The 16,014-nt window shown below is 39.4% G+C and overlaps 1 protein-coding gene across 9 annotated transcripts in view; it reads right to left on the reverse strand.

Annotated features, from left to right (window-relative positions):
* NCKAP5 (NCK associated protein 5) overlaps nucleotides 1–16,014 on the reverse strand; it is a 996,626-nt gene that overhangs the window by 308,638 nt on the left and 671,974 nt on the right. For all 9 annotated transcript variants that reach the window (XM_063647383.1, XM_063647384.1, XM_063647388.1 and 6 more), the window contains one exon: nucleotides 10,613–10,700. In XM_063647383.1, coding sequence (XP_063503453.1) covers nucleotides 10,613–10,700 — 88 coding nt within the window. The remainder of the gene's footprint in view (nucleotides 1–10,612; nucleotides 10,701–16,014) is intronic.

Consider the following 16,014-nt stretch of genomic DNA (forward strand, 5'->3'; position numbering starts at 1 on the left):
GAGGGATATTATTGAAAGCTTTTTCTGCATCTATTGAGATACTCATTCAAAAAATGGCCTACAATTTCCCTTTCATCAGATTATTTCTTCCCTATGTGAATCTAGCTATTGCATGGAGAAAAGAAGAAATACTGAGTATTGTTTGCCTCTGTGTTTGAATGGATGGCTGACAGACTGACATGGGAGTCGGGAGGAGGGGGGCAACTTCAATAGACTTCTCTACTATCTCCACCCTTTCAGGGCCTAGGAGCTGACAAAGTCCTGTGCAGGCGGCACCTCTGGATAGTTTCACAGCTGGCACAGGCCTTAAGTGATTTAGGATTAGATAGCCCTTCCCCTCCCAGGCCACAGCAAATAATTATTAGTGGAAGAAGAAACACCCTTTGAACTTCCATTGAGCATCCACATTCTCCCATGACCTGTAAGTCAAACTTCCTTAAGAATATTCTATGGAAAACGAAGCATGGTGGCTCACACCTGGAATCCCAGTGACTTTGGAGGCTGAGGCAGCAGGAGTGCTTCGGCCCAAGAGTTCGAGACCAGCCAGAGCAACATAGTGAGACCCTCTCTCTCTCTAACAAAAGAAACTTCTCCCTGTGCCCCTCCTCATAGAGTTGAGCTGTCCAGAAAAGATCTTCAAGATCATGGAGTTGACTGATACTCACAATCATAGCAATGGTATTTGCATCACCTGGGGAAAATGTTTAACCATACTAAGGCCCAGTCTCAGCTGCCGGAGACTCTATGGAATTGTTCTGGGTTGAGGCCCAGGTGGGTTGTGAACCCCAATCCATCACAGCCCAATCCCTTGTCTTACAACTGAATGCTGTAAAGGGGAAGATGGCCACCTTTCTAGACCCAGAAACTGCTCTAGAGGGCCCAGCAACAAGCTTCTAAGCCACAAAGGTTGTGGTTCTGCCTCCTCAGATATGCCTGTCAGGCCAATTAATACCTGAATCTTGCAGTGGCTTAAATGCCAACAGCAGACCCCTGGCCAGAGCATTTTCCTTTCACCCCACACCCGGCAATTTCTCTTCATTGCCATGCTGTGCTCACTGTGCAGACAAAATCAATAAGGAAAATATAGCTAAAAGGTTACCGTATAGCAGAGATCTCAGTAATGAAAGTGTATGTTTTTTTCCAGCAGGCCCCTTCCACTTCTTTCTTAACTATTTCCTCATTCCAAAACTACATTTTCTGTCACAGCCTATTTTCTCTCCATTTCACAAAGCATTAATAAGCCAAGTTCTAAAAAAAGAAAATACAGTTTTTTAGCCTCAAGTGAATAAAAGTAAGGTCAAAGTTCAAGGACTGATATCATCGTGATTTTGCTCTGTTCAAATTCATTTGTTTCTTAGACCAGGAAATAACTGATATGCCTGGTTAATGATCTGGAATGCCCCAAGTACTTGCTCAAGCTGCACACTTACTAAAGGGCAACATCTTTTGGATGGTAGCCACAGAACCTCCTGACCTGAAACAATATTGGGTATTCAAAATAAAGGCTGGCTGTCTGCTGAGATGAGCTGGGGAAACAGTGGTCACATACATTGGCAATAACCAGCTCACCAGTAGTAAGAGAAGATGCTTTTCCAGGGCACCATTTTATTCACAGGTTATATTTGTTTTAACAGAGAGACCATATTCTGCTTTCACTTGGTAAGAACTCAGTTCAGGGTCAAAACGTCTAATAGGAAAAGTATTCGTGTCTGAGCACAGAATTTAGGTAGAAATTGAGAACAAGAAAGTAGAGTCAGAACCCATTAAACCAGGGATTTTAAATTCCGGAGAAGAATGTACATATCTATTTAAATTCTTAGTGATGTTATTTAAAACTCTTCTATTCCTTTCAAAGTATTTAACATGACTTTGGATGTATGAGACAAATACTCTTTAGTGTGCCAGCCAGCAGGTGCTCTCAAATGAAACTGTTTTGAAAACTTCTGAATATCTGGGAAATATTTCTGTAGGATGTAAAATAAAAAAAATCACCTTATAGAATAATTTCAAAGAGAAAAGGAAGATTCATCTTGTTTGAAAGACATTATTTTTGACTGACCTGAATCTAAGCACACACTTTGGTTATGAGAAATTCCGCCTTCTGTATCTGAACTTATTATATGAAGAGTGGATGCCACTTAAAACAAAAGAGGAAGAAAGAAATCTGTTTCCTCAAGGAACAGTTTCAGCCCTTTAAATCTTAACACACAATAAAAATACTCCCATTACCACCATCACCCACTTCAGCAGCTATTCAAAGTTCATAACAATTCATAGAAAAGACCAATTGCTTAAAGCAGAATCAAAAACCCTTGAGACTTCTCAAGATTATAGGCCACAGACATAAATAAAAGCTCTCAATAAAAATACTTCATAAACCTATTGTGTATTAAAATGTTATAAATAACTGTGCAAAGACTTAGCCGCTCTATCAACAAACAGAATTTTAGATTTCTTTTCCCAACCGGTGTGCACTCAGTCACTCAATGTACTCACTCACTGCTGATCTACATATTTACAGTTGTTTACCACATTTTGTTAAGGCTAAAAAAAAAAAAAGGAAAGAAAAAGAAAGGAAGCACTTTCTAAAGAACTTCTGTAAATTACAATCGAGCTCTCTTAAGGGTTCACTTCTCTTTGCTGATTAACTTCCAGGGTACTTACTGAAACAGATGTTGTGTGTGTAAAAATCAGTATAGATGAATATAGCATGTGCTGGAGTGAGACTTTGGGCTGTGAACTTCACTTCAACTCTATTTTAACCTTTTCAAAATGAGGGAAGAGGTTATGATGAAATGAATGGGTGTTGATGTACCTCACTGTTTCCTAGCACAGATCTATGGACAAGAGGAATCAAACTGATCTGTCAAACCTGGAAACAACAAAACCAAGCAGAGTACCAGCCCGCATCACTTGAACTCAGTAGATTTAAGGAGATGCCCATATAGCAGATTCTGTTGCAAGTCCCTCAGGTGATTCTGATACTCAGTCAGGGCTGAGATGAACTAGTCAGGAACTTTCCAGTTCTTGAAAACCACAAACACTTCAATTTTGTCTTGTGTGTACACATGTTCATGAAAATAAAATCTATTATGTTAGAAATTTGGCAAATTTACATTTTATACTAAAGATATTGCTATTTAAAGGAGTTTTCTTTTAAAAAAGATATCTTTTATAATTGATAGTTTAATAATATAATTTTTCAACCCTAACTTTTCTCTCCAGTGTATTTAAATTTTGGGGTTTGCTTAAAGTATACTTAAATCATTACAAGGAAAGAAGGAAGTTGTATGGCAGACATATCTGACAGCAATAACTTAAGCATACCCTGAGAATGACCCTAGGATGTAAGAGGAATATGTGTTTGGAGTTCCAAGCTTATGAATCCAGGAGTGGACAATCCAGGGATTCATTCCTTATCAATAAGGAACATCAGAACCCATGACCTATCCTCGAACGCAGGCTGGACAGGTGATCGAGGCCCTCTGTTTTGGGTTAGATGAAAGTTGCCAGGTGGAGGTTGCTAGGGGGAGGGTGCTAAATGAAAATGCTATATAAACTGCACGCTTTTTGCAAGCAGTTGTGGTTCTCTTGTCCAGCCTGCAGCCACTGGACCACCCTGTGTGTAAGTTCCCTCAATAAACCCTGTGTCTCCTCCATTGGCTCTGGGTGTCTTCTTTGGCTTCTCAAACATGGTGCTATCCCTACTGAAGTCAATAGGGGTCTGGCACAACAAACGTAAAGTTCAAAGTCAAAAATTTCCTGCCACCTCTGATAAGAATTATAGTCTGTGGAATAATATCTCTGCCAGGCAAGTCCTGGGCTTCAGTGAGGAAGGTCTCAGGCCATGTCACGTGCTTTCCACATACCATAAAAGGAACTGGATATATATTTCATGATTGATAAACTTAGGGATAACTGGAAAAGGGTCTCTTTCCCCATGCTTAATTACATCTAAGAGTATGTTTAAAGAATTATTTAAGGAAAAAAGTAATTATGATGTTCAATTAGATCACTTTAAATGGAAATAACTTGGAATCATACTACATTGCTGTAGATGCAGACTAAGGGATCAATGACTGAACAAAGACCATCTTTGGAAAGAATAGAGCTGGGCCCAGAAAACACAACAGCTCAGGGCTCTTTAAGAAGGTGGGATAAAGAGGTAGAGAGAACCAAAAACTTGGACATCACTGAAATTTTGCTGATCACTATACTTACCTCTCTATGCTCTCCACTGGGGCAACGACTCACCAAGCCCTCCATTTTTATGGCAGTCTACCCAGCTAATTAAAAGGGTGCAAAGGATCTCGAGTGACCTAACATTGGTAATGTGTAACTTTGGGCCAGCTATTTAATTTCTCTGTGCCTCAGTTTCCTCTTCTGTAAAATAGGTGAAATTACAGTAACTCTTTCAAAGCGTTTTATGAAAATTCAGTGAGTTCTTACCTGTAGAATGATCAGCATAGTGCACGGTACACTGCAGGTGCTCAGTAAGTGTTGGATAGTATTAATTAGGTCAGATAAGTGGTCTATGCTATACCTCATATAGTCCAGGCCTTATAGCATTGGGAAGAGTAGTGCCAAAATCCCAGCGTTCTAAGAGCAAGAGGAAACCCTTGAAATTATCATTCTGTTCTAAGGGTTTCGCTTGGTTTAGCACATGTTTCAATCATTCTACATATGTAATCTCAGCACTTTGGGAGGCCGAGGCGGGCAGATCACGAGGTCAGAAGATTGAGACCATCACAGCCAACATGGTAAAACCCGTCTCTACTTAAATATAAAAAATTAGCCGAGCGTGGTGGCACACGACTGTAGGCCCAGCTACTGGGGAGGCTGAGGCAGGGGAATTGCTTGAACCCAGGAGGCAGAGGTTGCAGTGAGCTGAGATGGCGCCACTGCACTACAGCGTGGTGACAGAGCAAGACTTTGTCTCAAAAAAAAAAAAAAAAAAAAAAAAGCCATCACTTACAGACTAAGAGATTTCCCATAAAACTTGAAATTGTATCTTCTTGAAACATGTGGCCATCTTTCTGCACTGGTTTGTTTCTGGGTTGTCTGAATCTGCTGCCACTGAGCTGTGGCTGCTTCCCTTAGGGCAGACAGAGGCTCTCCAGCCTGCCATAGGCCCCACCAGTCCTTCCTGTTTTTCTGGCATTAAATCAGGTGTGGGTTGCTATGGCATGGCTTTCAAAAGCAAAGCTTTTGCCTGGTAAAAAAAAAAAATGAAAAAAGTGCTCTGTATTTATTTCTTTATCAAAAGTGAAAAAAATGGAATGTAATCCCCTAGAGGGTACTTGATTTTTCTCATATATGGCCTACTTTAGCTATTTACATTAATTGGTGACTCTAAATTCCCTTCTTTTAAAATATGAAAAACAAAGAACCCAGAGACTTTAGGTGACCGTCTGAGGCCATAAGTCTTGGTAGTGGCAGAAGCTGTATCCATAGTTGGGTCCTTTTCCCCCCAGTTACTGTTTCCACTTGTCCATTCACCTTCTTTCTAAATGAGTTAGCTAATGTGATTCAATTCATATTCCATACAGAAAAGTAGGAACAAGAGGAAGCATGGCAGCTACAATGAAGAAGTGCAGAAGGTGGCTATGGACATAGGAACCCTGTAAAGGGAGTAACCCTTCGTTAGTTCTGTGACTATTTGCATCTTACTCAGGCTGTCCATGTTTAAATATTTTGGCAGATGAATGTGATGGAATGACGCCCCTCTCCAATGGGTTGCTCTATTTTCTTTACGCTTAATTGCCCCCTTTCATGTCTAATTGTAATTTTTTTCTAATATAAGTTCCCTAATTTATTAAATGAAATGGTGGCGTGAGTGACACAAATATGAAACATGACACGTATGAAATCCTAAAACACCTAGAGAGAATGAGCTGGAAAGACAAAGCAGTGGGGACCCGGGAGGTGCTTTTCTTTCCTTGAGCTCCCTAAAGTTAATCTTTTCAGGTCTTCCTTTCTCCCTGATGAAATGAGTCTATCCTAGGGGCATATGTCACCTTCCCTGCACATATGACAATATTTCTATGACTCATATGCTTGTCACTTCCTCAGGGGAAATGAGTATTGAACATTTTATAGCTTGTTAATGTATCTCAGTTTACTTTATTATTGGATTTTTAAAATATTTTGAGACAGTGACTTTGTGACCTGAGATTTTAAACTGTGCCTACTTTCCACCACACCATCAAAATATTCCACAGATAACTGCTCAGTTTAATTTCATATGGAAAATCTGTGATTAATTTCTAGTTCTACCACTTGGCATTTGTGAGTTCATCCTCAAAAGATACCCACATCCCAGTCCCTGATGATTTGAGACCTCTACGAGCTTTGTCATAAAATGAGCCTGAAAATATCTCTTTTAGTGGCTATTGGAAGAAAGAAATAAGATCCATGTTGTGTAAGTGCTTTGCAAACTGTAAAGCACCAAGCATTGAGATCCATGTTCCATAAGTGCTTTGCAAACTGTAAAGCACCAAGCATATGTGCCCTGACAATGAGACATGGTCCCAGAATACTGGGAACACAAGATGCTCTGAGAAAGGCAGGCCGTGGAACTCATGACTCTCATGTCCATCTCAAGAGACAAAAGAGACTAAAAGAGAAGTGGATTATTAAAAATAAGCCTCAGTTAGGAAGCAGAATCTCCAGGGAGAACAGTGGGTTTCATGACACATTCCTTTGTGCCCTCAGAATGTGTGCAAGCTTCTATTTTGGCTTCTATTATGTTGTTGAATATATATGATTATCTACCTACCTTTCCTACTCCCCAGCATCCTATAAACTGAGTATTTCAGGAAAAGACCTGTGTCAGGCATCTTTGCCTCTCTGGTACTTAGACCAATATCTTCTGGATACTTCCAGCCTGTTAAGTTAACATGTGCTACTTAGTGTGACAGAATAATACCTATCCTCAAAACATGTCCACATCCCAGTCCCTGAAATCTGAGAGCACATGTTACCTTATGTTGCAAAAGGGACTTTTGCAGATTTGATCAACTTCAGGATCTCAAGATGAGGAAATTATCCTGAATTATCCAGTTGGGCTCCATATCATCACAGGGTCCTTATAAGAGGGACCCTAGAGAGGAAAATGAGATGTGATGATGAAATCAGAGGTTGGAGAGATGGACTGGAAAGATAGAGGCAAGGGCCACAAGCTAAGGAATGCTAGATTCTGGAAAAAGCAAAGAAGCAATTTTCCCTGGAGGCCTCCAGAAAGAATGCAGCCTGACCAATACTGTTATTTTGGACTTTTGACTTTCAGAATTATAAGAGAATGAATTGTGTTAAGCCACCAAGTTTGTTACAGCAGCAATAGGAAACTAATACACTTAGATAAGAAAGTACATGAATAACTGGCATTTGAATGAATGAGTGAGGAAATGAATAGAGGAATTAATGGAAAGAGCTCTAGATAGAAAGCGGAAAGGCCCAGGTTCAGGTTTCAGCATAGATAATAAGCAGACCTGTCATTTAACTTGGGGCCTATCGTGTAAACTCTCTGGAAGTCCTCAGCATAAGAGCTAATGCTGTGGAATCAGACTGACCAGGGTTCAAAACCCTTCTAGGCTACTTCTTGGTTGTACATCCTCAGGCAAGCACTCGCCTCTCTGAGCCTATGTCCACATCTGTAAGATAGGGATAGTGACAGCACCTCCTGCACAAAATTCTTGTGGAGACTGAATGAGCTACAGTCTAGTCATATTTGATGGGGCTCTGAACTAGGTAAATTTGAAATTGTGGTCACATGAAAATGTTATTAATGTCACTTCATGCACAAAACTTGAAATCATGCAAATTCCCCAATTAAAAAAAGGTCAGGAATGGCAAAGCTGGTAAACTGTAAACCTCTGATTACCACATGGTGGGACCGTCTCAGTTGCTGAACAGAAAACACCCATTGTCCTTTGAGAGAATCCATGTTGAATTATGCAAGCTATAAATTACACAAGCAACAAATTATGAAAGGTCTTTGGGAACATACCCCCTGAACAAAATATGACTACTTTTAATGCATGCAAAGCAATTAGCAGGGGCCTGGAACACAGAAAGCTATTACTCTGCTATTATTATATTAGCTCAATGATAAAAGACTCAGAACAAACATTGCCACCACAGTGGAAAATGAAAGTAACTCCAGCTTTCCCAGGGGCCTAAGCTTCACATGGCCCTCTGGCTCCTTTCAGAGAAATCTTGCAAGTTGGAAAATCTGAGACAGGTGTGCTAATGATACCCCATATTATGAAGCAATAAATTTCCCAGCTCTTGCCTGAAACGCAGAATTTGGCCGCAGGGAGGTGTTAACTATGTGCTCCACTAGTATCACCACGCATACATCTTGCATAAACTATTTTGCTGCTATTAGCCTTATTTAGAATAATAGAATTTGTGAGATGAAAGGGTCTCCCTGGGACTTGGCGCCACCCAGCATCACCTGCCCTTCTCTCTTTTCTCGTTTCTTGAATGCCCAGGGCACAAGGCTGTCCCTAGTGCACATGAGAAGTTCAGTAAGTGTTTGTTAAATGCACAGTGACCTTTACAGTTCATGTAACCCACCTCCCTCTCCCATTTTATAGATAAGGAGCCTGAGGCCAATTAAAGGAATGACTGAAACATCCCTATCATGTGACATTAATTCAAGTTAATGACAGTCTTCTCCCTAAAGGGAAGAGTTCATTTCCCAAAATGAATAGACTGGGTTATGGAGAGGTAATAGTTTTAAAACACATTTCTTAAAGCATGTCTGTTTTTCTAAGCAGCTTCCAGTTTTGCAAAATGAATGCTGCTGACGATGTTAAGTGTCTACCCCACAGATTTGGCTAATAACTGTTTAAGAGCTCAGAAGAGAATAAGCAAAAGAAAATATGAATCTGAATGAAAGAGATCCACCATGAAGAAATCAGATATAGCCCAAGAGTGATGCCTGATTATTTAGTTTCAATGAAGCCAGGTGTTACGTGTGATAGGGAACAAATAATTTACTTCACAGATTCATATGACCCTTTGAGGCTGCATCAAACCACTCAATGCAGAATTGAGTCCCATTTTGTACTTACACCTCAACTTTGTACCAAAGCAGATACAATATCTATGAAGAATTCAGAGCTAGGAGGACTGAAATTTTTTCCCTTTCTTTAGGTGGCCACACATCAGGAAACACTGAGCATGCATTCCCTTTGTCAAGACCACCCTCTCAAGAAGAATCTAAGCCCTTTCCCTAGAAATTGATCTTAGTGGTTTTTCCACTGTCTCTATGAAGCTAACTGTAATTTCTTCTGAGGTAGCTTAAGTCAACTTTTTGCATTATCTTCACTGCACATGGGAAAGAATTCTTACTACCTTCTTGAAGTAGCCCTGTGTAGATTTCAAGAGTCAACAATTTAGGATGCAGCCTCTTAAGGTTAACTGTGGCCAGATTTCTTAACTTACTTTGATACTTTTACTTGTATTAACATATTCCTCCCAATCCCTTTTCACAACCAGTTGGGTTGCAGAGCCCACAAATTCAGGTAAGCTAATGCCACATTATACTAATCAGCTGGGTTCCTATGCTTGCTTTCTCAAACCCACTGGCTTTTTAGCCAGCAAAAACCTAGGGCTGCCCAGTGACGACCTCACATTTCCACCAATGTCCTTGCCTTTTAAAGCTTTTCATACATAGTTGTGCAGTGGATGCTGGGTCTCTATTTGTGATTTGAAGTGATTTTCAGTAGAAGTCCTAAATTTATCTATATACAGTGTCTGTGCTGTTTCTATTGTATTTCCCTTTTCCACCATACCACAGCCTTCTCATCTGTATAGGCAACCTGGACCATACTCAGATTAGATGTCCTGCTTCCTGGCCTGGCAGCTTTGCTGGTGTTAAAGGACAGTGGGATAAGGGCTATCAGAAGAAGACAAAGACCTGTTATTTCACTGACTGCTTACTCTCTTTGGACCTCTTTAGACTCCTTGTTGCCTGAGGTGCAAGGCCAGACCCAGGAGGACTGCATACACCCCAGACCCCATCCAGCTCTTCCCTGTACTCTCAGTCTCACTGTAACTTTTTATTTCCAGGTCATTACTTAATTATCTGCAGGTGCTTATTCTCCACAAGCCTGCTGTGAAGATTCACACCACTGCAGCTTTACCTAGGTGTCCCTTCTACCTGGAATGCCCTTCATGGAGTTCTCTACTCCACAGGCCCACCTTAAATGTCACACCTCTGGCAAGTATTTATTCCTCACCTCCTCAGCCAGGATGAGGCATTCTCTCTCCTGTGCTCCCAGAGAATGTTGTACACACCTCTCTTTTAGTCCTGGCCACAGAGTACTGCAATGTTTATACAAGTCTCTCTCATTCACCACAAACTTATTTTTTGCATCTTCCTAGAATCAAATCTACACTCTGTTTCACAGTAGGAGTTTATGAAATGAATGAATTGAATAAACCTGTATGATTCCTCAAAACAGAGGTGACTAGGTGGCTCTTAGCACTGGGGTCTGGAACATACCTTTTATTTATCTCTGGGTTAGAGAGGACAAACCTAGAGAAATACAAGAAAAACAAGCAGACCAGTACCCAGCCAAGAATAATAAACATGGTGTACCTGATAGACCATTATATTAACAGTTTCTTCTTTTTTCTGCTCTGGAGATCCTTGACTCTGCAATAGATTTCGTACTGTTTCTTCCATCCTGAGAAACAAAAATATTAAGAATTTCTTAAAAAAGGTTTCTAATTAACACGGATCCATTCAAGTTGTAGATATCACTCTTCTATGCGTATTTCCCAAGCTTCAACCTGGAAATCTCTTTTCTCTCTACTTCATCTTCTATTAATTATCTGTCATGAAGTCTTTTGCAGCCATTCTTTGGGATGCTTCTACATTCTCTTTCTCTACCATTCAGGTCCCCTTCTTTGTTCTTGGACATCTAAACTCATGCACCTATCTCCCAATATCCCTCTTCATTTCCAATCACTTCTTTTTAATTTGATAGAGTATCACCACATCAATCTTCCCAAAAAACCACTTTGATTTTTAAACACCAATTTTCAAAGTTAACACATATTATAGGAATGCATTCTTCCCATTAATCTACTGTCAGGTCTTTCTGTGATGGTCTTTCTATGACAGCATGTAAAGATTTACTTCATTCTTCTCAACTACAGTCATGCATTGCTTCATAACAGGAATATGTTCTGAGAAATGTTGAAATGCATCATTAGGTGATTTTGTCATTTTGCAAACTGCATAGAGTGTACTTATATAAACCCAGATGGGATAGCCTACTACACAACTAGGCTATATGGTATTACCTATTGCTCCTAGGCTACAAACCTGTATAACATGTTAATGTCCTGAGCACTGTAGAAAAATTATAAAACAACAGTATTTGTGTATCTAAACATACCTAAATATAGAAAAGGTACAGGAAAAATACCATATAAAAGACTTAAAATGGTGCACCTGTATAGGCCACTTGCCACGAATGGAGCTCACAGGACTGGAAGTTGCTCTGGGTGAGTCAGTGAGTGAGGAGTGAGTGAATGTGAAGGCCAGGACACTACTGTATACTATGAACACTGTATACTCTAAACACTGCAAACTCACACTGCACTAAATTTATAAAAAATATTTTTCTTTCTTTAATAATAAACCTTAGCTTACTATAATTTTTACTTTATAAACTTTTAAATTTTTAAAAAACTCATTGACACTTGTAATGACATTTATCTTAAAACATAAACATGTATAAGTTATATAAAAATATTTCCTGTACGTCCTTAGTATATAAGCTTTTTAAAAATTGTTTTAAAAAACATTTTTTTGGCTGGGCACGGTGGCTCATGCCTGTAATCTCAGCACTTTGGGAGGCTGAGGTGGGTGGCTCACCTGAGGTCAGGAGTTTGAAACTAGCCTGACCAATATGGTGAAACCCCATCTCCACTAAAAATACAAAAATTAGCTGGGTGTGGTGGCAAACTCTTGTAATCCCAGCTACTCGGGAGGCTGAGACAGGAGAATCGCTTGAACCTGGAAGGCAGAGGTTGCAGTGAGCCAGGATCACACACACCACCGCACTCCAGCCTGGGCGACAGAGACTCTATCTGAAAACAAACAAACAAACAAACAAAAAACACTTTTGGCTGGGCACGGTGGGTCACCCCTATAATCCCAACACTTTGGGAGGCTGACGTGGGTGGATCACCTGAGGTCAGGAGTTCAAGAGCAGCCTGGCCAACATGATGAAACCCCGTCTTTACTAAAAATACAAAAATTAGCCGGGTGTGGTGGCAGGTGCCTGTAATCCAGCTACTCCAGAGGCTGAGGCACAAGAATCGCTTGAACCCGGGAGGCGGAGGTTGCAGTGAGCTGAGATCGTGCCACTGCACTCCAGCCTGGGCGACAAGAACAAAACTCTGTCTCAAAAAAAAAAAAATTTTTTTTTTACATTATTTTATTAAAAACTAAGGCACAAACAAACACATTAGACTACGCCTACTCAGGGTCAGGGTCATCAGGTGTCACCAGCCAACAGGAATTTTTCAGCTCCATTATAGTTTTAAGAGACCACAGTTTTGCATCCAGTCCACAGTTGACCAAATATCATTATGTGGCACATGAATGTGCTTCCTAGTATGTCATGTTGAGAATGTAAGTTACTTAAGCATTCCCCTACTTATGAAATTTAAATTACTTCAAAATTTTTGTTATTTCAAACAATCAACATCTTTACACATACCTCTTTATACACATGTATAAGTGTTTCTACAAATTATAATATATATTACATGTTATAATCTTGTTTTGTTTTAAATGTGTACCTCCAGTGATTCCCCATTACCCCAAAGTAAAGAGTAAAGGAAACACACCCATTCCCATTTCCAGACATTTGCTTATGCTGGTGATACTTCTTAGAATGCCCCCTCCATTTCATCTTCCTGTATTTCATCCCTCTTTTCAAATTTACCTTAAGTTTCACTTCCTAAGATATCTCCTCATTGATCTCCTGCTTCTTTGAATTCTTATAGCCCTATACTTCAAACCATTTACTCTATCACTTAAAAATCCTTCACTTTAATGCTCAAATATTTTGTGTATGTAGGTCTTATCTTCTGGAATAAATGACAACATTTGGTATAGGACTATGCCATGTATTTCTAATGTATCTCTCTCAATTGTAGATAAAATACATACTCACTAGACATTATTATATGAATCCTTTGCTAATTCATTTTTTAAAGTATGAAGTAGTTACTCTATGCCAGACGCTCACCCTGTATGTTCAGACTGTGTCTGGATGACCTTGTCATTGGGGCCCACCATGAAGATTCATAGACCCAAACTCTGGGAGCAAGAAGCCTGAACTCAATGCCCTGAACACGATGCTCTCTGTCCAGAACCTGAACTGGTTATCTTTTCCAGGCCCATCTTGAAGCATGTATTTTAGTGACTCAGTATGACACTGGTTGAAGAGAACTGTGAAGAAAAGCAGGCTGATCCAGCTTCTCCCTCTTACTAAGGGCTTCTCGTATGACAAATTAAGGGCTCTAGGAGACAAGTGAATCCGCTGATGTGGGAAGCCCATTGCAGTAAGCAGGATAGGACAGTTCAAAATGCCACCTTTCTAATATGGCACGTAACTACTCAGCAGCAGAGTGAGGAAATTGCAGACAACTGGGACAGGCCAGACCTAGACTATTAATTGGAGAAATTCCGCCTTTACAGAGGATGGCACAAGGACTCATTTGGGTTTTCAGGAAGATGGTGGGCGCTGGTTATGAGTACTCTAAAAATGATTTGTGACCACACATTTATACAAGCCACCTCTGCATGTATCCAGCTGAGAGAGCAGAAGCTGTTCCCTATATTTTCACAAATCTTATGTTATTAATAATAACTCAATTTAATAGTACTTTTAACTTGTCAAAGAACCGTCTCATCTGTTCATCATTATAATTTGCTTTTAAAAAATCATTCTATCTATTTGGTAGATGAGAAACCTAAGGTACAGAAAGGTTAGATGGTTTGCTTAAGAGATCATGGTTAGTTGGATAGGGAGTTTGGATGAAATCATTTTTACTGACTCTAAATACAGCAGCCTCTTTCTACTTGACCTTATTGATATTCAGGAAAATGGTTTTAAATGAATAAGAGTCTTAACTCCTAACTAGGAGTTACCTTGGCGAACAACTTTGGTTGATGAACCCAAGAAGGCAACAATACCATTTCTGACCCGGGGAGAGCATGAGAAAAACTAAGCTTATGTGGAAAAAAAAAAAAATCAGTGCAAAGAAGTCACAAATTCTGAAATAATAAGTGATCAGAACCGATTGCTAATACTTGATTTCATTTTATGTAACAAGCTCTTGAGTGGTATCAGATTTTCCATCATGTTTGCCGAACTATCATAAACAAGGAAGTAATGACAGTGGTCCTAAGACTTGCCCAAGATCACTCAGCTTGTTCCTGGCAGATAAAGGCCTGGTATCCTGGTTTTCTAAATATTAGTCTACTTTCTTCCCACCTTAGCACAGAAGTTGGATGTCTTCTTTTAATCCTTATTGCATTCATTTTTAAACATCTGACTTAAAAGTGGCCAAATAGTTAGAACTCGGTTAAAATGAAATCATATTATTTTCTACTAAGTTAAAACACAATCCTGTCTCAATGCATATCTTGCTAAATTATCTCTTCTGTAAAATTACAAGCTATAGACACAAGTTGCTGGATCAAAAAGAAAAATATCTATTCACCTTTCCCCCATTTTTCTTGGCTTTATACTTAAAAAATAGGAAAAAGTGGGGGTGGACAGGAAATTGTTAAAACAATCTTGAGCAGTTCAGAACCTTTAGTAATATGGTAAACACTTTTCTGGCACTACTTTATGATTAATCAAAACCAATTACATTTCCCACCTACGTCTTGGAACAGAATCACAGGGCCCCATCCTAACCCTTGGTAAAAAATCAAGTTGTCCTATCTTTTTATAACCTCTATGAATCATGTCACAGAGAAAATGTTTTAAACCTGATAAAAATATGCCATTATTTACTCCCTGCTGACACCTTTTTTTAAAAGTTCTCGTTTAACAAACTTCTCTATTTTCCCAAAAATCAAAGACTAAAGCGTCATCCATTGTTGTTTGATGCCCAATTACATTTTGCTTCATTTTATTATTTCGACAGCTAATGAATGAAAGTTTGCATTACTAGCCAGCACATATTACAGTTCCACCATCTGTCTCCCCAATATGATTAAGAAATAAGCCAATTCCTCCCTCTCCCTCTGGTTCAGGCTTGGGCAGAGTTTTGTGTGTTTTGTTTGTTTGTTTATTAAATAGCTGGTTCCAATTTATTCTTAAACACTCACCTTAATTCATGTCTTCTAGCTCTCCATCTCCTTCCCCCACCTGAAACTAAGACCCCTTTTTCTCCTAAATATTGGTCAAGTAGCTGCCATAACTAAAAATATAGAAACCAAAATTATACTTAATGAGTTGTAATAAATTCTAACATACATCAAGTGAACTATTTTTAAACAGCTAACTCCTAGGACAGCCAGAGGAAACAAACTAAATACATATGCAAACAGTATGTCTCAGGTAACATTAGGTATAAATGCAGGCATTTCATTTTATTAAAATAGATTCCATTTTTTAAGGTACACATTATGTAATCAATAAATTCTTATTATAGTGTTTCCTCTGGGAGAAGCAAAAACCTTGCTTAAGAAGGGCACTAAGTTAAAATTAGGGAAATCACATATTAAAACTAATGCATGAGAAGAGTAACAATTCAAAGGCACCAAAGAGCAGGATTAGTGAGCCATTTTAACTAAATTCTCTCCCAGTTCCCAGGGGACTACCTTTGTCATTGACCTCCTTTTAAAGTGGGGACCACTGGGGTACTTGTCACTGGATCTGTTTCCAGTGTCTCAAGAGCTGGTCCGTCTAGACACCAAAGGAAGATCCTTCTGAAAGAAAATGTTAAAACACACTGGTTTTC

This window comes from Pongo pygmaeus, chromosome 11 (assembly GCF_028885625.2).
Source record: "Pongo pygmaeus isolate AG05252 chromosome 11, NHGRI_mPonPyg2-v2.0_pri, whole genome shotgun sequence".
NCBI classification, from domain to species: Eukaryota; Metazoa; Chordata; class Mammalia; order Primates; family Hominidae; genus Pongo; species Pongo pygmaeus.